Source organism: Canis lupus, chromosome 18 (assembly GCF_003254725.2).
Source record: "Canis lupus dingo isolate Sandy chromosome 18, ASM325472v2, whole genome shotgun sequence".
In the NCBI taxonomy this organism is placed as follows: domain Eukaryota; kingdom Metazoa; phylum Chordata; class Mammalia; order Carnivora; family Canidae; genus Canis; species Canis lupus.
This window is the reverse complement of record NC_064260.1, coordinates 34,627,137-34,650,859: the sequence shown is the minus strand read 5'-3', so window position 1 is coordinate 34,650,859 and position 23,723 is coordinate 34,627,137. Positions and strand designations below refer to the sequence as shown.

Below are 23,723 nucleotides of genomic sequence, written 5' to 3'. Positions count from 1 at the left end.
GACCTCCTATATTTTAGACATACTCATCATTATTTCCATTGTGGAGTATTTCAGTTTCCTCTTGATAGGATCATTCACCCCATCCAACACTGTAACTACTTTCTTTACCTGTTGGTTCAGTACCATGAGCAGCTCACAGTGGCCAAATGGAAATCTTAACTTCCCGTCCAATAGAATCATTATTGGATCTTCTGTTGAAGCCTTCCTCCTGCTAGATATTAGACCTCTAGGCCAGCAGAGCATAAAGTGACTGAAACAGGAAGTAAAAATTTGGCTAGTGGTTCACTAGGGATGTTAATGAGTGGTGACACTCCCAGTCTACCCCTTGACTCCTGTGCGCATGAATCCTAGGTATCAGAGAAAGAGTACTAGGCAACAGGATGCTGATTCAGAGCATATACAGCCTTCTGGAGAACCTTGCCCCAGTTCTTAAGGTATTGCCACCTAGCTGGTACTAAAGAAGTCTTCAAAGGGCTATTCCACCATTCTGTGAAGCCAGCTGCTTCAGTTGATGGGGAACATGGTAAGACCAGTGAACTTCATAAGAATGGGCTCACTGTTGCACTACTTTTGCTGTGAAGTGAATTTCTTAATCAGAAGCAATGCTGTGGTAGGAATACCGTAATGGTGGATCAGGTATTGGCATTCCCTAAGTCCACAGATAATAGTTTTGGCAGAATCACTGAAAACAGAAAAGAAAATCCATATCCAGAGTATCTATTCAAGTAGGAACAAAGTGTTGCTCCTTCCATGATGGAAGTTGTTCGGTGTAGTCAGTCTCTTACCAGGTAGTTGTCTGATCACCCTGGAAAATGGTGCCATTTCAGGGGCTCTGTGTAGGTATCTTTTGCTGGCAGTTTGGGTACTTAGAAGTGGCCATAACCACATCAGCCTTCGAGCCTCTGCATGACATCCATCCCTGCCACCATGGCCACTTTGTTCATTAGGGGTAGCTGGGAAAGGAGGCTCTCTGGTATCCACAGACCAGGTCATTCTATCCACTTGATTAAAATTCTCTGCTGAGGTCCCCCTTTGGTAAGCATACACACAGAAAACAAATACCTTCAGGTTTTTTTGCCCATTCAGGCATATATCCATATAGCATTCTTTGTCACCCATTTTCCAATTATGTTCCTTCCAAGCCCCTGGCCATCCAGCCACACCATTGGCCACAGCACATGAATCAGTATATAATTGCTCATCTGGCCATTTCTCTTTTCAAGCAAAATGGATATCCAGGTATGTCGTTTTCTGCCCATGGGGAGGATTTCCCATTACCACTATTCTTCAGAGATATCCCAGAGAGGGACTGTAACTACTGTAGCTGTCTACCTTAGGTGGTGCTTAAATATCTTGGACTACTTACAAACTGGGCCCAGTTTATAAGTGACAGACTTTTCTTCCTCTGTCAACTGATTGTAAGGGTACTTAACAAAGATACAGCCTGGGAGAAAGAAGGCTGTAGTGCAGGAATGGGGACCATGGGCATATAGGACACTTTTTAAAAATATTTTATTTTATTTTAGTTTTTAAAGATTGTATTTATTCATGAGACAGAGAGGCAGAGACACAGGCAGAGACACAGGCAGAGGGAGAAGCAGGCTCCATGCAGGGAGCCCGACGTGGGACTTGATCCCGGTTCTCCAGGATCACACCCTGGGCTGAAGTCGGTGCTAAACTGCTGAGCCACCCAGGCTGCCCAAGGTTTTATTTTTAAGTAATCTCTACACACAACGTGGGGTTTGAACCTACAACCCTGAGATCAAGAGTAGCATGGTTTACACACTGACCTAGCCAGGCACCCCTGGGCCGTTTCTTAATGTAACTTGTGCCTTCAAGGCCCGCTTGGGTCCAGTCATGTATATGCCACTTCCATTTGATGACGGAATTTGCTGTGCATGCCCAGCATGGCTTGGTGGATCAGAGAATACCTAGTTCATGATGGGTATCCTGGGTCCTGTGATTACTTTGGGGCCCATGGTTAAACGTTCGGTTTCTCTTGAGGCCTAGTAACAGGTCAAGAGTGGTTTTTCAAAGAGTGTAGTTATCTGTAGATGATGGCAGGGTCTTGCTCCAAATCCTAAAGGTCTGTGGTTGTAATTCACCTACAGAGGCCAGCCAGAAGCTCTGAACAGCATCCCTATCTGTTACTGACAATTTTTTTTAAGATGTTATTTATTCATTCATGAGAGACACACAGAGGCAGAGACACAGGCAGAGAGAGAAGCAGGTTCCCTGTGTGTCCCTTGTCTAGCAGAAGCGGCCTGATGAGAGACTGGATCCCAGGACCCCAGGATCACAACCTGAACCAAAGGCAGGTGCTCAACCACCGAGCCACCCAGGCACCCCTGTTACTGACACCTTAATGACCGATGGGTCTGTTGGATCATTATGGCCCAAATGGCAGAATAACTGGCACAGCAGCCTGGACCTGTTATACAGCCTTTGTTTTTAATTTAATTTTTAAAAGATTTTATTTATTTATTTGACAGAGAAAGAACAAGCACAAGCAGGAAGCAAGGCAGGCAAAGGGAGAAGAAGAAGCAGGCTCCCCATAGGGCAGGAAGCCTGATGTGGGGCTACAGCCTTTCTTGTCACTCAAAACTAACAGTTTTGGGTCACTCAGTAAATGGGCCAGAGTAATGAAAATATGTTGCCTCCAGACTCCAAAAGATGTGTCTTATGCATCTTTCTTGATTGTATGAAGGCCAGAGATAACAATCTACCTATCCCTCACTTTAGTAAGGATATCCTAACATATTGTATACCACTGGACCCCTAGATTTTCAGTGAAGTAGAATGTCCCTGAATTTTAGTCTGATTTATTTCCCACGCTGTGATATGCAAATGTCCTACCAGTAAGTCTGGAGTAGGTACTACTTCTTGCTCATTATGTCCAAGCAGCATTAATATAATCGGTGTAATAGGCCAGGGTGATACCCTGTGGAAGAGAAGGGTGATCAAGATCTCTGAACTCAATTATGACATAGGGGTAGAGAGTTAACACAACCCTGAGGTAAGATAAGACAGTAAGGTGTATTGCTGGCGTTGCCTGCTGAAAGCAAAGTGTTTATGGGCAGGTATGGAGAAAAAGGAATTTGCCAGATCTATAGCTATAGCTACATACCAGGTACTAGGGAATGTGTTATAATTTGTTCAAACAGTGAAACCACATCTGCTATAGAAGCTACAGTTGGATTCGCCACCTAGTTAAATATACAGTAATCTGCGGTCATTTTCCAAGACCCTTCCATCTTCTGCATAGGCCAAATAGAGATGAATGGCAAGGACCAATTTCTGCAGTCCCTCTAGGGATTTGGTATTGCTTTGGGTTTAATATATTTTGAGGTAGGGGAAGTTCTAATGATGTCCACTTGGGCTTACCTTCCACAAAAACCCTCACTCCACAGGTCAGGGAATTAGCATAGGGATTCTCTGAGCTGCTATTTTTGTCATTCCAATTATGCCTTCTCAAATTAGGGAGATAACCATAAAATAGGTTCAAGGACCTACTGGGTCCACCATGAGATGGACTTGAGCCTAACCTCCATAAGCCCCTACTCTTGACTAGTGGGCTACAGTGATCTTTTGGATCTCCTGAAATTAGTGTCAGATTATAGCCCACATCCAGGAGTTCCTGAAAGGTCTGACGTTATTTCCTTTTCTGTGATGTACAGTTACCTTGGTAAAATGCCATATACATAGGTCCCTTTGGGGAACGTGGGGAGAAGGATTAACAGTGTACATTTTCAATAATGTACCGTGGTTCTCCCTCAAGGAGACCTGGCCTCCCCTTTATTCAAAGGGTACTGAGTTTGCAGTCTGACCCATGTCTGGGAATTGACTTAAGGGCTGTTTTTATTATTTGAATTAGGCTTTTGTTCACTTGACCTAGAAATTTTGTACTTCTACAGATTAAGAATTTGGTAGTCTTTCTATCTCACTTTCAAGAACACCGTAATCAAAAATATAGGTCTACGTGATTCAGACTGTTCTGATTTCTGCTTTGACTCTGCTTTCCATTACAGTAACCATGTCTACCTTGCCTTTGGTGATTGAGTGACTTTTGGCCCCAGCCATCCTGGAGTCTAATGATTCTCATGTATTTAGGTTTCCCAATTAATTGGTGCAGTTTTTGTGATGAGATTTGGTCCTCAGAGAAGGGTGGTCGTAGAGCTCTTCAAAGATAATAGGACTCCCTTCACAAATTTATTTACTCCTCACAGTATTGGTGAAAGGCATGTGTTCTGGACCTTCCCAGCAGTACATCTTGACAAATCTACTGGAACATTCTAATTTCCATAAGCCTTTGAAGCCCTTCCTCTGCATTAAACCAAGGCATGTTGGCATTTCCGGTTCGCTTATGGTGGCCACTTTTTAGTCCATTTTTCTTCTTCTTTTTTTTTTTTTTTTTTTAAGATTTTATTTATTTATTCATGAGAGAGACAGAAAGAGGCAGAGACACAGGCAGAAGGAGAAGCAGGCTCCCTGCAGGGAGCCCGATGTGGGACTCAATCCCGGGTCTCCAGGATCACGCCCTGGGCCAAGGGCAGACACACTCAACCACTGAGCCACCCAGGCATCCCTTAGTCCGTTTTTCAACTAGCCAACCAAACTGCCAGAGCCTTTTCTAACCTCCTAAACTGCAGCATTAAATAAATGCAGAACCTCTGCTTAGTGAGCCCATGTCAATAAATTTGGCCTGATCAAACTATGTTTCTTCCACCATCAGATCCACACACACACCCATTCCCACATTCATGGTCCTCAGATTTCTGTCTGTATAAAATAGAAATTCAGGTAGTTCTTTTTGACTGTAACACGCTTTGTCATGGACCTAACACCTTGTACCTCACCTTTAGGGGCTGCTGGGACTTGAGCCTAGTGATAGATCTAGAAGATATAAGTGGGTCCTAGCGAAAATCAGCATTGTCTTTACATAGCTTGTGCCTCAGTGGGAAGCCATCACTCTTTCATCAGGCATTGCAGGGCTAATTATTTCATATGGAGGTAGAAAGGATGCTTCCACTGGGGGTGGGGAAACCTCTTCCATTAGTAAAGAAGACTGGGTAACTCAGCAGTTCAGCGTCTGCCTTTGGCTCAGGGCATAATCCCGGGGTCCTGGGGGGTCCTGGGGTCAAGCCCCGCATCAAGCTCCCCATAGGGGAGTCTCTCATATGTCTCTCATAAATAAATAAAATCTTTAAAAAAAAAAAAAAAAGACTATTTCTGGGTGAGATCTGCTTTTGAATCAGTGGACTCAGTAAAGTAGGTGGCCCTTCCCAATGTGAATGGGCATCATCTAATCCATGGAGAGCCTAAATACAATAAAAGGTGAGAGAAGGAGGAATTTGTGCCTATTTCCCTACCTCACATGCTTGAGCTGGGACATTCATTTCCTCCCGCCCCTGAAGTGAGATTTACACCATGGGCTCCCCTGGTTCCCAGGCCTCATGACTCAGACTGAATTATACCACCAGTTTTCCTGGCTCTTCAGACTGCAAACAGCAGATCATAAGGCTTCTCAGCCTCCATAACTGCACGAACAAATTCCTCACGATAAACTTCCATTATATATATCTAAAATTCCATTTATATGTGTGTTTGTATACATGCACATATACGGAAGACAGATGGTTCCATTTCTCTGGAGAACACTGACCAATACAAATTTTGGTATCAAGAGTGGTTCCATAGGAGCAGAATTTTAAGGATGAGTTTTCTGAAATGGTCCTGGGGTTTCTGCAACTGGTTCTGTAATTTGATTAGATTTAAATATGTGATGACTCCAGAAATAGAGCACTGATAGTCCATGGCATGAACTTATAGAGGTATGCAAAACATCTGCACTGGATACTCCTTGTAAGCAGCAAAAAGCTAAATGACTATATACGATACTTTCAAACATTTTTGGAAAACTAATGAGTATTATGACGTTGGTTGTTCCTAATGTTGCTGGACAAAGTGGTGAAAAAGGGGGATGAGCTCAGGGATTTGAATTCCCAGGTCTAGGGCAGAGTAAATGATCTAAGAGCTTCTAGGTAGTCCCGAAGGAGAACCTTACCTCCTGTAGCCACTGGGCTGAAACTGTTGAAAATCAGTGCAGAATCTCATCCTGTGACTGGCTGAATTATAGCAAGCTGAACACTCTGCCTCACAGGGTGTCTACTGCTAAAGTGAGGGCATTGAGATCCTGTAAATTGGGATGAGGAGGTGTGGGAAGACAGATGAAGCTGGGGACCCTGGGCCTCTAAATTCTCACCAAGAGACACAGGCAGAGGGAGAAGCAGGCTCCCCATAGGGAGCCTGATGTGGAACTTGATCCCAGAACTCCAGGATCATGCCCTGAGCCAAAGGCAGACTCTCAATTACTGACCCACCCAGGTGTCCCTCATGAAAAGTTTTTGAAGAAATTTGGATATATGAGTTTATATCAGATTGGATGGTTGCCATAGGTATGGGAATTTCAGAGATGTTTACCAAGCACTTCTCATATATTAAATATTTGTGAGCTTGGGGTACATCAGTGAACAAAACCAAAATCCATGTCCTGTAATTTATGCTGAGGTATGTGGAATGGGACAGATAACAAATCATAAACATAACTAAATTATTTAGTGTATTTGGAGGTGATAGGAGAAAAAGAAAACAGGGTAAGGAGGAATGGAAGGTGGATTGGGGGATAGTGCAGATTAAATAATTTGGACTAGACAGGCTAATCAAAATAGTGATATGTGAACAAAGACTTGAAGGCGGTAATCTTTTGAAAAGAAGAAATATTTCACAGTGAGAAGCAGGTACTCCAATAAAAGACTTTTTGTTTTGTTTTTCGGCCACTAATTCAAATGAGACTACAGATTTTGTTCTTAAAGAATTACCTACTTTGCTAAATTCGCTTACCAAAAATCTTATTTCTTTGTTACGTGTTTATCCTTTGTTGTTACTTCTGCTGTTTTCAATTTTAGCACCATGCTAGATGACTTTGCTTTAGGGGCTGCTATGGTCAGTTTCCTAATTTTTACTCAGGCCTGTCTAGCTAGGCCTTTCTAGTCCAGGCCTTGGCAATTGCAATCAATTCTCTTTTCGTTTGGTCAATAGTAAGCATTTGTTAGTCGATGTGCTAGCTCTATGCTAATATGTGTGGACATATTGCATAATATGAAGAGTAAATGGGAGGACACGGCTTGTTTTCCTTTCATTTTTTTGTAGAACATGACCACAGATTCTCCCTTGGCCTCAGTCTCTTATCTCTGAATGAAACACACATTTTTCATTGTTCCTTGAACAGCCACCGTAGGAATGCTATTATCTTGGGGTCTTTGGGCTATTTCCTCTGCTAGGGACCACTCTTCCCTCTGATAATCTACATGGCTTTCTCTGTCACTTAATTCAGTTTAAAATGTTGCATTGTTAGAGAGGTCCTTCCTTACTATCCTTAATGGAGTATGCACCTCCCCCATCACTGTGTAGCCTAATGCTCTTCTTTTTTTTTTTTTTTTTTTAAAGATTTTGTTTATTCATTCATGAGAGACAGAGACAGAGGGAGAGGGAGAGGCAGAGACACAGGCAGAGGCAGAGGCAGAAGCAGGCTCCCTGCAGGGAGCCTGACATGAGACTCCATCCCAGGTCTCCAGGATCAGGCCCTGGGCGGAAGGCAGGCGCTAAACCGCAGGGCCACCTGGGCTGCCCCGCCTACTGCTCTTCTTGAGGTTTCTTCATAGCACTCATCCATACTTGATATTAAACATTTCTCTGTTCTTGTTTATTGTTGGTCCATCTTCATTAACTTGGCTGTTTCTTGACAGTCTACCTTGAGCAGTTGGATTTTTTTTCTGCCATGTACCCATCATATAATAACTTCAATAAATAATGATTTTCGGGATCCCTGGGTGGTGCAGCGGTTTGGCGCCTGCCTTTGGCCCAGGGCGCGATCCTGGAGACCCGGGATTGAATCCCATGTCGGGCTCCCGGTGCATGGAGCCTGCTTCTCCCTCTGCCTGTGTCTCTGCCTCTCTCTCTCTCTCTATCATAAATAAAAATTAAAAAAAAATAATGATTTTCTAAAGAATATTTGACTCTGGGGCACCTGAATGGCTTAGTTAGTTAACTTTCCAACTCTTGTTTTTCAGCTCAGGTCCTGAGATCCAGCCCCATGTAGGGCTCTGTGTTCAGTAGGGAGACTGCTTGAAGAGTCTCTCCCTCCCTCTGCTCCTCCTCCCACTTGTGCACACACACACTCTCCCTCTAAAATCAATAAATCTTTTTTTAAAACAAATATATTTAATGCTGACATATATTTTGCTTTGACTTGTTAGCTCCTCTTCAGAATTTAAATTTGGCCTCCATAAGTTTAAGGTCCCTTAGGGATCCTGACCATGTAGCTTGTCCTATGGTAGGACAAGAGGTAGGCCTGTAGGCCCTTATGGGGTATAACTAAGCATAAAATAATGAAATTTTCATATGACTTCATCATTCTCATCACTATGTGATCACTGATCCTATTTAAATAACTTGAGACCAGATTTGTCTGACCCAGTGAAGCATGACAAATACAAAAATGTGGATAAGCCTAAAATACTTTTGCTTGGGTCTGCTTAAATTAGATGGCTTAACATTTTAAAACATCTCTCATATTGAACAAACTGGAAAATGAGTATTGCTGGTGGTATTCTCACTTTTATAGACATTAGACTAAGTCAAAGTTTGATTTGCCCAGAGCCACAAAGAGTCTAGTGGAATAATCCCAAAATAAAAGTGTGAATGATTTGGAAGGATAGGATTTAAATAGAACTGTGACTATAGGGGATCCCTGGATGGCTCAGCGGTTTAACGCCTGCCTTAGGCCCAGGGCATGATCCTGGAGTCTCCGGATCGAGTTCTGCGTTGGGCTCCCTGCATGGAGCCTGCTTCTCCCTCTGCCTGTGTCTCTGCCTCTCTCTCTCTCTCTCTCTCTCTCTCGAATAAATAAATAAAATCTTAAAAAAAAAAACTGTGGCTATACAAAAAACAAAACCAGCAATGGTGTTTTGTCATTGGTTAATATCTTTGTGGGTTTTTTAAAAAATATATTTTATTTATTCATGAGACAGAGAGAGAGAGAGAGAGAGAGAGAGGGGCAGGCTCCATGCAGGAAGCCCAATGTGGGACTCCATCCAGGGACTCCAGGATCATGCCCTGGGCCGAAGGCAGGCGCTAAACCACTGAGCCACCCAGGAATCCCTGTGTTTTTTTTTATTTTATTTTATTTATTTATTTATTTATTTATTTTTAATTTTATTTATTTATGATAGTCACAGAGAGAGAGAGAGAGGCAGAGACACAGGCAGAGGGAGAAGCAGGCTCCATGCACCGGGAGCCCGATGGGGGATTCGATCCCGGGTCTCCAGGATCGCGCCCTGGGCCAAAGGCAGGCGCCAAACCACTGCGCCACCCAGGGATCCCCCCTGTGTTTTTTTTAAACAAGAACAAGTTTGGTTTCAATCTGATCCTTCCTAACATGCTAATGTTAGTTGCTTCTAAAACTTATAAATTGTTTTGATATAGCATAGGACATGATGGTTTCAGACTTGCTATTAAAACCTAATCTGGTATATCAGCTAATTAACCCTGATCTATTGTGCACCTTATTACGCTTATCTTAACATCATCCTCATAAAGTGTACTTTGGAGTGAGTATGAATGTTATTCATACTTAACAGGCATGTTTATAAAAAACTAAGATAGTAAGCTTGTAAGTTATAAAATTGTTTTTACCTATTGTTTCAAACTATTGTGTATACCTTTCTTTTAATGTTCATTATAATTTTTTCATTTGCATTAATAATTGTTGTGAACCAGAAATCCAGCCACTTGGAGCTTTATTTTCTCTATTACAGACAATAACATTTTTATTAAGGAAAATTTCCAAACACATTTAGAGAGAATGCTACAATGAACCCCTACTTATTCATTAGTCAGCTTTAAAAACTTCAACACTCACAAAAACAAACAAGAAAAAAACTTCAACACGTTATCAGTCTTATTCATATATATACCTCCACTAATTTCATATATATACCTCCACTAATTTCCCTACTTTGTATTTATTTTGTATTATTTCAAAGCAAATTTAAGGCTACTTATGTATCTCTTTCAACCATAGTATGAGGTTGAAAACAGACTTAAAACATTTTTTAACATAACTATAATATGTAGAATATTTTAAGGCAGTCTACCTGCTTTGGTATATAAGTCAGTTTTGTGATGGTATAAGTAATATAATGCAATTACAATGTTATAATAGTGGTTTTATGTCTTTGATTAATGGGCTTACAAGTTGGAGCACCTGAGGGGTTCAGTGGCTGAGTATCTGCCTTTGGCTCAGGTCGTGATCCCAGGGTCCTGGGATTGAGTCCCACAGTGAGCTCTCCCCGTAGGGAGCCTGCTTCTCCCTCTGCCTGTGTCTCTGTGTCTGTCATGAATAAATAAATAAAAATTTTTTTTTTAATGGACTTACAAATTTCTGGAAACATCCTTAAAACAAGTAGCAAACCTTTTGAGCTTATAGGAAATTTTTGGTTAATGTTTATTAAAATTTGTGGAGAAGGAAAAAACAGCATATTGAGTATCAAATATACTGAATATTATAACTTTGGGTTTTGATTTACCTGAAAATCTTTTTCTCTACTCTATAAAATGTTATTAGGTTCTTATATTAAATCAAAGGCATATAAATGTCTAGATATCAGCACATAAATGTGAATTGTGATAAACGTGTATCTTTAGACATACTTGACTTACCTAATGCCTAGAAATCCTAGACCATGTTAATAGTGAACAAAATTGTGATACAGTAAAAATTCAGCTGTAATAGTTTCTCATAAGAGGAAGAAATTCAGTTTGTTAAGGGAACTAGGCCACAAACAATCAGATAAAATGAAGAAGCTAAAATAAAAAACATTTTGTGATACCTATACATTTGAATCCTGGGAGGTTTTTTTTTTTGTTTTTTTTTTAAGATTTTATTTATTTCTTCATGAGAGACACAGAAAGAGAGAGGCAGAGACACAGACAGAGGGAGAAAGGCTCCATGCAGGACTCGATCCCAGGACCCCAAGATCACAAACTGAGGCAAAGGCAGATGCTCAACCACTGAGCCACCCAGGCGTCCCTGAATCCTGGAAATTTGAACTATGTTATGTGTTGTGAGAAATAACCAGTTGTACATTAGTTCATTTTTAATAATTCCTTCAGAGCCTAAAATGATAGACAATCATCCAGGGCTCACATGACCATCTTTATCTACTTCTTTTTTTTTTTTTTAAGATTTTATTTATTTATTCATGAGAGACAGAGACAGAGGCGAAGGGAGAAGTAGGCTCCATCCCGGGAGCCCAATGTGGAACTCCATCCCGGGTCTCCAGGATCAGGCCCTGGGCTGAAGGTGGCGCTAAACCGCTGAGCCCCTCTGGGCTGCCCATTTTTGTCTACTTCTTAAATGACTATGTTAATGTTGACCTTACAGGAGTTAATACATTGCAAAAGTTTGAATCACAAAGTAATTTGCTTTGATAGATGTATTTGGGGTTTCTTTCCCCCTGGTTTTCTTTTTCTTTTTCTTTTTTTTAAAGATTCCATTTATTTATTTGTGAGAGAGGCATGCGTGCACCAGTAGGAAGAGGGGCAGATGGTGTTGGAGAAGCAGACCCCCACCCTGCCGAGCAAGGAGCCCAATGTGGGGCTCAATCCCAGGATTCTGGGATCATGACCTGAGCTGAAAGCAGATGCTTAACTGACTGAGCCACCCAGGTGCCCCCCAGTTTTCTTTTTAAACATTTTTAAATTGAAGTATAGTTGACATACAATATTATATGAGTTTCAGACCTGCAAGATCGTGATCTGACAATTAAATACATTATGAAATGCTTACTGTGATAAGTGTAGTTACCATCTGTCCCTGTACAAAGTTATTGCAGTATATATCCTATTTTGCATTATATTCTATATTGACTATATTCCCTATGCTGTTCTGGTCATCCCTGTGACTTATTTATTTTATATATATATATATATATATATATATATAATTTTTTTTTGAGAGAGAGAGAGTGGGAGTGGAGGGTAGGGGGAAGCAGAGGGAGAGAAAGAATCTCAAACAGGCTCCATGCCCAGCACAGAGCCCAACTTGGGCCTTGATCTCATGACCGAGCTAAAATCAAGAATCAGACGCTCAACTGACTGAGCCATCTAGGTACCCTGTGACTTATTTATTTATAAGTATTTATAACTGGAAATTTGTTTTTTTTTGTTTTTGAGAGAGAGTGCCAGTGAGAGTGTGGGGGTGGACGGGCAGAGCTGAAGTAGTGGGAGAGAAAATCCCAAGCAAGCTCCACACCCAACACAGAACCTCTCTTGGGGCTCAGTGCAAAGAACCTGAGACCATGACCTGAGCCAAAATCAAGAGTCCAATACCTAACCAACTGAGCCACCGAGGTGCCCCTGGAAGTTTGTACTTCTTAATCCTGTTCACCTGTTTTGCCCTTTCTCCAATCCCCTCCCCTTTGGCAGCTACCAGTTCTCTGTATTTATGAGCCTATTTCTGTTTTTTGTTTTTAGATGCCGCATATAAGTAAAATATGATATTTGTCTTTCTCTGAGTTATTTCACTTAGCATAATATCTTCTTGGTCCATCCATGTTGTTGCAAATGGGGAAATTTCACTTTTATGGCTGAATATTTTATTGTGTATATATACACCACATCTTTTTCCATTCATCTATGGGTGGACATTTAGGTTACTTCCGTATCTTGGCTTTTGTAAATAATGCTGCAGTAAACATAGGGGTGAATATATTTTGAATTTGTGTTTTAGTTTTCTTTGGGTAAATATCGAGAAGTAAAATTACCATATTGTATGATATTTCTTGTCATAGATTATCATTATTAGACTAGACTAGCAATTGTCATTATTAGGTTGTATGGACGAGACTAGCAATTGTCATTATTAGGTTGTATGATATTTTTAATTTCTTGAGGAACCTCCCTACTGTTTTCCATAGTAGCTGTACCAATTTACATTCCTACCAATAGTGCATGAGGGTTCCCTTTTCTCCACATGCTTGCCAGCATTGCTTATTTCTTGTCTTTTTTTTAGCCATTCTGATTGGTGTGAGGTGATAATCTCATTGTGATTTTGGTATGCATTTCCCTGGTGATTAGTGATATTGAGCATCTTTTCATGGGTCTGTGACCATTTATATGTTTTCTTTAGGAAAATGTCTTTTCTGGTCCTCTGTTCATTTTTTAACTGGATTATTTGTGTTTTGGTTTAACTGGATTATTTGTGTTTTTGGTGAGTTGTATGAGTTCTTTATATTTCGGGTATTAACCCCATATTGGATATATCATTTGCAGATATCTTCTAGTCAGTAGGTTGCCCTTTTGTTTTATTGATGGTTTTCTTTGCTATGCAAAAGTTTACTAGTTTGATATAGTCCCAGTTGTTTATTTTTGGTTTTGTTTCCCTGGCCTGAGGATACAGATCCAGAAATATACTGCTAAGGCTGATGTCCAGAAATTTACTGCCTATGTTTTCTTGCAGGAGTTTTATGGTTTCACATCTTAATATTTAGATCTTTAATATATTTGATTTATTTTTATGTATAGCCAAAGAAAGTGGTCCAGTTTCATTCTTTTGCATGTAGCTGTACAGATGTATTTCTTCTAAAAGAAAAGTGTTCCAGAAAATATTGGAGATGAGAAAAGTTGGATCTGAAAATTTTGTCTTTGTTCAAAGGAAAGGTCAGTAATACAGGTGATGACAAATAAAAAAGGAAGATGATGAAATGGAATTTTGGAATTGTGTCCAACCCAACCCAAGCCTTGGTGTCTCTTATTATGAATATAGCCAAGCATATGCCACATCACCATCACATTTCATTTATTTCCTGACAGAACAACAGACGGAAACTCCTCATAGCCTTGACTTTGGCATCGTTTTTCTTGGGCATCTGTTACAAATGCCAAAATCTGTCTCTCTTTGTGTGGATAATGTTTGGAACTGATAGACTGATTTTTTTTAATATGCCCTACCACACCACTAGGCAGGAAATACCATACTAGTCTTTATTTCACCTTCTTAGCAAAAAGGAAAACATCTGTTTAACCCACTTTAGTGTATCATTTATATAAAATGAAATATAATTGTTTTGGTAAAGATCATTAAAGATGTATGTAACTGTTAAAGCAAGTTTACTTATCTCAAGAAATCATACTTGTTTTAATAATTTGTTGGTACAAAGTACCAATTGTCCTTCCTTTACACTAATTATCAGTTAAGGATGCTACCTGAAACATAATTTCATTCCTTTGATTCATTTGATTTGTGTTAATGAGGGGCTCAGTCTTATAGTTGAAGAGGCAAGGTTAAGGGAACCAAAAAAGGATGGGACTTTGAATGAGTTGTAGCAGTGTGAAGCCATTTCTAGGCCAGTGGAGCCAGGTAACAAGTTATTGGAGCCCAAAAGGAGCTATAGTTGTAGAGGGATGTGGCTTGGCTGAAAACATGGTTGTGGTGGAGACAACGGACGAATAATATTTAGGTTCTTCTTTTCTGCCTTCTAATGTTTTGCAAAACCCACTTCTAATGGCCCCTAAAGAGTGGGTGATACAGTGAGTGAATAGGAGTTACTTGTGCTCTGATGTAGTCTTCAGATGAGAAATTGAAGGCCCAAAGAAGCAGCCATTTGGTTCTTTCAAAGAAATCAATTTTTTAAAATTAAGTTTTATTGAGATTTAATTTATCACACTGTAAAATCCTCCTATTTTAAGTATACTGTGATTTTTAGTATATTTATATCACCACAGTGTCATCACAATCTAATCTTCAAACCTTTTCATTACCCCTAAAAAGAAACTTTGTGTCCATTTATAATCATTCCTCATTCTCACCCCTAATTCTAGGCGACCATTTATCCATTTTCTGTCTCTTTAGATTTGCCTTTTCTGGGCATTTCATATAAATGGAATAATAAAATACGTGTTCTTTTGTGTTTGGATTCCTTGACTAAGCATAATGTTTTAGAAATTCATCCATGTGGTTAGCATAGTACTATAAGTACTTTTAGCAGAATAATATTCCATTGCATAGATGTAGCTTATTTTGTTTATTCGTTCACTAGTTGATGTATATTTGGTTGTTTTCACTGTTTGGCTTTACAAATAATGCTCTTGTGAATATTTGCATAAAAGTATTTGTTTTTTTATTTTTTTAATTTTTATTTATTTATGATAGTCACAGAGAGAGAAAGGCAGAGACATAGGCAGAGGGAGAAGCAGGCTCCATGCACCGGGAGCCCGAGGAGGGATTCGATCCCAGGTCTCCAGGATTGCGCCCTGGGCCAAAGGCAGGCGCTAAACCGCCACGCCACCCAGGGATCCCCTGCATAAAAGTATTTGAACATATGTTTCGTTTTCCTTGGGTAGATACCTAGTAGTGGAATTGTTGGGATTTTATGGTAATTCTGTGTTTAACATTATGAAGAACTGCTAGATTATTTTCCAAAGTAGCTGCAGCATTTTATTTTCCCACTAGCAATGTATAAGGGTTCTAGTTTTTCCACATCCTTGTCCCCCCACTGCCCCCCACCATGTACACATATGTTTCTTTCTTTTCAAAGAAAAAAAGACCTGAGCTGAGATTGAGTTGAATGCCTAACCGTCTGAGCCACCAAGGGGTTGGGGTTGATTATTCTTTTTTTTTTTTTTTTAAGATTTTATTTATTTATTCATGAGACACACACACACACACACACAGAGGCAGAGACACAGGCAGAGGGAGAAGCAGGCTCCATGCAGGGAGCCTGATATGGGACTTGATCCCAGCACTCCAGGATCATGCCCTTAGCCAAAGGCAGATGCTCAACTGCTGAGCCACCCAGGCATCCCAAGGCTGATTATTCTTATACTTCAGGTTTTTGTTACTAATTCTCAGAGTATGATTAGCTAAAATAAAATAAAGTATTTATAAAATAACTTGACATTTAAGTGTGAGTGGGACAGACACATTAGAATTCCACACACAAAGTTAATTACATGAATTCCATGTAATTTATCTCTGTACTCAATTTTGAAGACAGATTTTGTACTAAATACTGTATGATAGATGAAGTAAAAATATCTAGCTTGACTCAGAATATGAGTTAATACAAAGAGCATTAGGCTTTATAAATAGGAAAATGAAGGCTCTACAAGATTACGTTTTGCTGAAAGTCTTCTAGCATGTTATTTGAAGAATCAGGACTGGAATCTGGGGCTCCTTCTAATCCAGGGTCTTTTTTTTCTTGACTATGAAAAGTTGATATATCTAAGACTAAAATCATATTTTCAATTTTTTTTTTTTTTATGATAGTCACAGAGAGAGAGATTGAGGCAGAGACACAGGCAGAGGGAGAAGCAGGCTCCATGCACCGGAAGCCCGATGTGGGATTCGATCCCTGGTCTCCAGGATCGCGCCCTGGGCCAAAGACAGGCGCCAAACCGCTGAGCCACCCAGGGATCCCCTAAAATCATATTTTCAAAGCTTAAAGAGAATTTTGTTTTTATTATACCAGAATATCTATATCTTCAGTGGCCAATTTCTTTAACACAGAGAAGAAAGTAATAGGACTACTTAAGGTGGGGTGCCTGGGTGATGTAGTCCATTGAGTTTCTGACTCCTGATTTGGCTCAGGTCATAATCTCAGGGTCATGGGATTGAGCACTGTGTTGGGCACCCCACTCAGTGCAGTTTTGCTTGACTCTCTCCCCTTCTTGCTCTGCTCCTTTCTGACACACTTTCTCTCTCTAAAATAAATAAATCTTTAATTTTTTTTAAATTTATTTTTTATGATATTCACACAGAGAGAGAGAGAGAGAGAGAGAGGCAGAGACATAGGCAGAGGGAGAAGCAGGCTCCATGCACCGGGAGCCCGACGTGGGATTCGATCCGAGGTCTCCAGGATCGCGCCCTGGGCCAAAGGCAGGCGCCAAACCGCTGCGACACCCAGGGATCCCTAAATCTTTCTTTTTTTATAAATTTTTATTTATTCATGATAGGCACACAGTGAGAGAGAGAGAGAGGCAGAGACACAGGCAGAGGGAGAAGCAGGCTCCATGCACCGGGAGCCTGACGTGGGATTCAATCCCAGATCTCCAGGATCGCGCCCTGGGCCAAAGGCAGGCGCCAAACCACTGCGCCACCCAGGGATCCCGGATCCCTAAATCTTTAAAAAATAGATAGGTCTAGGGCAGCCCGGGGGGCTCAGCGGTTTAGCGCCGCCTTCAGCCCAGGGCCTGATCCTGGAGACCCGGGATCGAGTCCCACGTCGGGCTCCCTGCATGGAGCCTGTTTCTCCCTCTCTCTCTGTGTCTCACATGAATAAATAAATAAAATCTTAAAAAATAAAAATAAAAATAAAAAATAGGTCTACATAAGGCAAAATCATTCATTCAGTGCTTAAGTAACTTATTATTTGTGTGCAAGTACTGGCTTGTTTCCCTGGGATTTAACATATTTCATAGAACTTTTGCTAATTGATTTTATTTTTTTTATATTTTTATTTTTTTGCTAATTGATTTTAAAACTTGGAATGTGTTTATTTCTTAACTACTGTGGACATAAGAGTATGTTACCCAAGGGGTAGATTTGTATGTTCTTACTAACTGGATAGAAACTGTAAGATAGCTTATTCTCAGTAGTATGTTTTAAAACATTTTTTTCTTATGATTATATACCATCACTATATGAATTATCATTTAGATGAGATTTTTTTCCTCTGGCTTCTTATCTGCCTTAAAACTTAATTTTCTTTGCTGAACATATTAGATTAAAATTAAGAAGTTTGGGACATCTGGGTGGCTCAGTCAGTTAAGCATCTGACCCTTGAATTTGGCTCAGATCATCATCTCAGGATTGTGAGATGGAGGCCTACATGGGGCTTGGTGCCTTGGATGGAGCCTGTTTGGGATTCTCTCCTATTCCTTTCTCCCTTCTTTCCCCTCCCTCTCTCTAGTTCTCCCTTTCTCCTCATCTCAAAAAAAATAAAATAAAATTAAGGTTAGGGAAAGAATGTTCAGACTTAAAATAGTGGGTAGTAACTGAATAATTAATCTTTTGGTTTTATTTTATAGCAAAATGTCACTTTTTTAGTTTGGCATTTAAGTGACAGCAACTGAAGGAAGATGTTACTTCCCCCTGCAAAATTCTGGTCCTTCTTATCTTCAACATTGAATCTACCTTATTTTGAGTGGGTGGAGAAGGGATGGAAGATTGAAGTTTTATGCTAGGCTGGGAATATGAAGATTAATATTCTCCTTATTCTTCTCTAGGTCTTATCTCCTGTAACTTTGGAGTATATATGGGGATAGTTTAAGTTCTCTTTCTCCCTACTACCCATTCAGGCCTTGGGAGCTAGGAAGAACTATCTGTATTAGAGCAGGTTCTATATTAAATAATGTATATGGACTCCCAGCCTTTGAGGCACAGAGCCTGCCATGAGGAGTCTTCATTTGTAGGCTCTGTCACCTGACAGAACAAGGAAATGTATATGTGTAGACTGTTTTATTTTTTTAATTTCCTAAAAATTTTTACTTATTTATTTCAGATAGAGAGAGGGAGAAGCAGACTCCCCACGGAGCAGGGAACCCGACACAGGACTGGCTGGATCCCAGGACCTCAAGATCATGACCTGAGTTGAAGGCAGAAGCTTAACCAACTGAGCCACCCAGGCGCCTCCTAGATTGTTTTAATATAAAGCATGATTGCTATGATAATCTGAAAAGCAGATAAAATGGTAGGAATATTTTGAAAATAACAGCTGGTATTTGGTTTTTTATTATTAAAGCATTTCAAATTATATTCAGAATGAGTAACAAAAGAATAAAGTTAGATTACTACCTAACACTATGTAGAAAAATTAATTCAAAATGGGGGTGTCTGGGTGGCTCATTGGATTAACTGTCTGACTGTTGATTTCAGTTCAGGTCGTGATCTCAGGGTTGTGGGATCAGCTCCAAGTCGGGCTCCCCACTCAGCAGGGGTCTGCTTGAGGATTCTCTTCTGCTGTCATTCAAATGGCACACTCTGTCTCTCTCTCAAATAAATAAATAATTTTTAAAATAATAAAGATGTTCAACATCATTAGGTAAATGCAAATCAAAGCTACAATGAGATACTATTTCACACCTACAAAGATGACTATTATAATAAAAACAGGCCATGGGCAGCCCGGGTGGCTCAGCAGTTTAGCGCTGCCTTCAGCCCAGGGCCTGATCCTGGAGACCCAGGATCGAGTCCCATGTCGGGCTCCCTGCGTGGAGCCTGCTTCTCCCTCTGCCTGTGTCTCTGCCTCTCTCTCTTTCTCTCTGCATCTCTATGAATAAATAAATAAAATCTTAAAAAAAAAAAAAAAAGTGGCTGACTCTTAGTTTCCGCTCAGGTCGTGGTCTTAGGGTTGTGGGATCAAGCACTGCGTTGGGCTCCAGCCTGAGCACAGTCTGCTTGAGAGTCTCCCTCTCTCTGCCCCTCCTACTCGTGCTCTCTCTCACCCTCTCTCTCACTCTCTAAATCTTTTTTAAAAAGGAAGACTGAAAACATCATGTCATGACAAGGATGTAAAGTAAAAGTGGAATGTTGATTCGTTACTGATGGTAATGTAAAATGCACCTATTTTATGACCCTGTAATTCCACTCCTAGATATTTAAGAGAAATGAAAACATATGTCCATGAAAGACTTGTATACAAATGTTCCTAGCAGGGAATATGGTCAATAATATTGTAATAATGTTGTATGGTGACAGATGGTAATTACATGTGTTATGGTAAGCATTTCATAATGTGTATAATTGTTGAATCACTGTCTTGTACACCTGAAACTAATATATGTCAACTGTACGTAAATTTTTAAAACTCTACAGTGATATTTTTTAAGTGTAAGATATGTGCATTTTAGAAAAACATTAAACATAAGTGCGCGCGTGTGTGTGTATGTATATATATGTGTCATGTACATGAGAGGGAAAAAGGGCTCATTTTTATTTTGTAAATACTGCCTTTTAAATATTAAAAGAATGATGTAATTAGAAAACTACCATTTCCAATCTCCAGTGTCATAATTGAATTAAAAGTCATTAGTGGATGGTGTCTGAAACCTTTGGCTGTTGGGCATAAGATTTTTACACTGTAACACCTCACAGTTGCATTTATTTTCTTTTAATATATGTATTTTATTTACTCATGGGAGACACAGAGAGAAAGGCAGAGACACAGGCAGAGAGAGAAGCCGGGTTCTCTCAGGAAACCCGAGCTGGGACTCGATCCTGGAACTCCAGGATCACACTCTAAGCCAAAGGCAGATGCTCAACCGCTGAGCCACCCAGGCATCCCACACAACTGCATTTCAAAGGAGAAAAAACAACTACAGGGAGAGATCTGACAGGTGTACATAACCACTTCAAGTTTAGCATCACCAGTAGTGAGACAGGCTGACGTGCATCTTCATCTGATACAATAAGAAGTACAGACTATATCATTTATGTACTTCTCAGGAGGAATTGATTAGACAGAGCCAGAATTTGGGATAGTCTCCATTCAACTGACTTGGATTACTCAACAACAACAAGTGTGTCATGAAATCAAAACAAAAGGGATCTGGGATCAGAGGCAGGGTAAAGGCACTGTTATCAATTCAAAGAGACATAATCAAATACAGTTCTTAAATTTTGATTGGATTCTACATAGAGCTTTAAAATCCCAAACATTTTGGCAACAATTGGGAAATTGGAATATGACCTCTGTTATTACATACCACTATTGACTTAATGTTAAATTTCTTCAAGTCTAATAATGATAATTGACTATATAAAGGAATGCTCAGTTTCTAGGAGATGCAACTGAAATATTTAAAGATGCAGCATCATGTCTGCAACTTATATTCAAATAGTTTAATCTAAAAAAGTGTGTTTATATCTGCATAAAGAAAAATGAAGGTAACGAAAAGTTGATGAATTTTAAGGAAAGGATATAAGTTTTTCATTGGACTAGTTCAATTTTTCAATGAGTTTAAAATATTCAAAGTAAAAATCAAGGGGAGAAAAATCTCTTGTTCTGTGTTGCCCTCAAAATATACAAGTTTGAAATTTTCTAGGTATTATTTTAATTATCAGTTTATTCGAATTATCTGATTTTCCATAGAAAGTTAGAATTAGAGGGACTTTAGAGATTATCTTGTCTAGTCCTTTATTCATACGGATGAGGAATTTAGTCTGACATTCATTAAGTTCCTCATTGAAATCCTTATTGAAATGTAAGCCAGCGGTAGAGCTTGGACAATGAACCTCAGCTGTCCTGTTTTCCAGGCTCTTGCTCTCCCCACCATACCATGTCTCTTCTCTCCCAGTAAAAGAAAGTAAAGTTAAATTAAGGAAAATACTATGCATCATTTTTCTTCATAGGGTATCTTCAAAGTATTTACCCCATTTTGACAGTGTTGTGAGACTGTGTTTGATCTATTGGTGTGTAGGTCAGGAATTTAATCGGAGGTTTCTGCTACTTTTGATAATTGTTCTCCTATAAATGTTTTGGTACTATGATTTGAGCTCTGTGTTTTTTGGTCACTTCTTTTTTATTATTCTTTAGTTTGAGCTATGAAGAAGGACATCCCTCACATTCTGAAACCGATCTCCTTCAGAGACAGACCTTTGCAGCCTCTCATCAGCTTCCTGGATATGCTACCACACCTCAGCCAACTGGTAAAAATGCTCTTCTGGAATGAATCTGGCTACATGTAGTGAACGAGAAGAAAAATCAGTTTTCACATATTGGGTTATGCATGGGGGGAGGACAAAATGGAGCCTTGGGAAAAGTGAAAATGAAATCAAAACTTTGTCTTTCACTGATAGGAAATACCTATATAATTAGTTGGGAGATCTTTTTTCATGGATCTTTGTGGATTTTAAATTCTAACTACACTTGGTCAAATTAATATTTGTTTGCTGTTTCAGAATAAAATCGTTGAGGGTTGTAGATCTTTTGGCCTCAGATTTCAGAAATTCCTTTTAAAAATAAGAACAGAAATATAATTTTATACTCATAAATATTTACCTTGTGATATATCCTATATCTTCAAATGTAGGTCTTTCTGGAATATTTGATACTAGTGTGAACAGTGCCAGCACTAACACTAAAGAATCTTCAGTGATGAACTTTCTCTCTGCTGTTGAATCCCGAACTGCTCAGGCTGCTTCTTCAGGAACTACTCTTTTACCACAATTCAGGGCTCCATCCTGGCAGACAGGTGATTGATTCTTTGTTTTCAGAAATTTTAAGTCCAGAAAAAATACTGATAAAAAAGAAACTTTTCATGGCCTTGTCACTCTGTAGTGTGGCTGAGAGTAATTACTGACTTCCCAGTGAACTTTAAAACCTGGAATTTTTCACAATTTTACATTAGAGAGAAGTCAGATTTATCACTCTGATGAAAACGAATAAGTTGAAGAAGATAATTATTAAAAAATAAACCTTAGATATAAAGTTCTTACCTAACAATTTAAGTAGTTACTTGTCTACTTAAGTAGACAGAAGAAGATAATTATTAAAAAATAAACCTTAGATATAAAGTTCAAACCTAACAATTTAAGTAGTTACTTGTCTACTTAATAGAAGCAAACATTTCTTTTATTTTTCCATTTCAGCTTTATTGAGGTATAATTGCTATAAAATTGTTAGATGTTTGAAATGTGCTTTGTGATTTTAAGAGTACCCCCACCCCAAGTCTGGTTAATTAACACATCCATCACCTGCCATATTTATCATTTTTGGCTTTTTTGGTGAACAATTAAATTCATTTATCTTAGTGACTTCAGGCTGAGTAGGTAGTATAGTAAAAAACAGTCTCGGGACTGATTTCATCATTAGAGTAATGTAAAGTTATCCAGAATTGAACAGATTATGTCACTATTTAGTAAAAGCCATTATAGGCTGATATTATTGTATTTCCCCTATTTATATATACTATTTTAAACAAATTTTAAATGTTATTTTTTCAAGTGTAACTATATATTTTGTCTTCATAGTAATACTTTTTGACATTTAACGGTAAGAAGAAGGTTTTTGAAAGGGCCAGAGAATCTTTTTTCCTTTTTTTTCTTTTTTCTTCTATTTTTCTAAATCAACAAAAAAAATGTTAATGGCAGTCACTAAAAAACATGTAAACAATAAACAATAAAAAGGTCTACAAAAGGGAAGGGGATAGTTCCTAACTACAGTCCCACTTTTGTAGAGAAGAGTTAAGTCTGATATTTACTCTTCTTTGGTAAAGTATCAGTAAATATCTTTGTATATCAAAACATATATATCCACTTAATCAGTGTTTATAGCAATAGTATTAATAGGATATGCCATAATTATTTGATCAGTCCTATGATGATGGACATATGTGTGGTTCCTACTTATTAGCACACACAATAACTATAAGAAGTTTCTTGTACAAATATCTTTGTGTCCACTTATTTCCACAGAATAAATTTCTAGAAGTAGAACTTTTGGGTCATAAAGATATACGGTAACTTTTCCTAACTACAGTCCCACTTTTGTAGAGAAGAGTTAAGTCTGATATTTACTCTTCTTTGGTAAAGTATCAGTAAATATCTTTGTATATCAAAACATATATATCCACTTAATCAGTGTTTATAGCAATAGTATTAATAG

The 23,723-nt window shown here is 39.1% G+C and overlaps 1 protein-coding gene across 6 annotated transcripts in view; it reads left to right on the top strand.

Moving 5' to 3' along the window:
• The window catches only part of QSER1 (glutamine and serine rich 1), a 74,541-nt gene that overhangs the window by 9,612 nt on the left and 41,206 nt on the right, over positions 1 to 23,723 (top strand). For 2 of the 6 annotated variants that reach the window (XM_049096320.1, XM_049096319.1), the window contains exons 2-4: positions 18,621 to 18,809; positions 21,654 to 21,766; positions 22,150 to 22,311. In XM_049096320.1, coding sequence (XP_048952277.1) covers positions 22,215 to 22,311 — 97 coding nt within the window. In that variant the 5' untranslated portion in view covers positions 18,621 to 18,809; positions 21,654 to 21,766; positions 22,150 to 22,214. Of the gene's footprint in view, positions 1 to 18,287; positions 18,810 to 21,653; positions 21,767 to 22,149; positions 22,312 to 23,723 lie in introns of those variants that run through there. The other 4 variants (XM_025452405.3, XM_025452406.2, XM_025452407.3 and 1 more) reach the window with 3 other exon arrangements.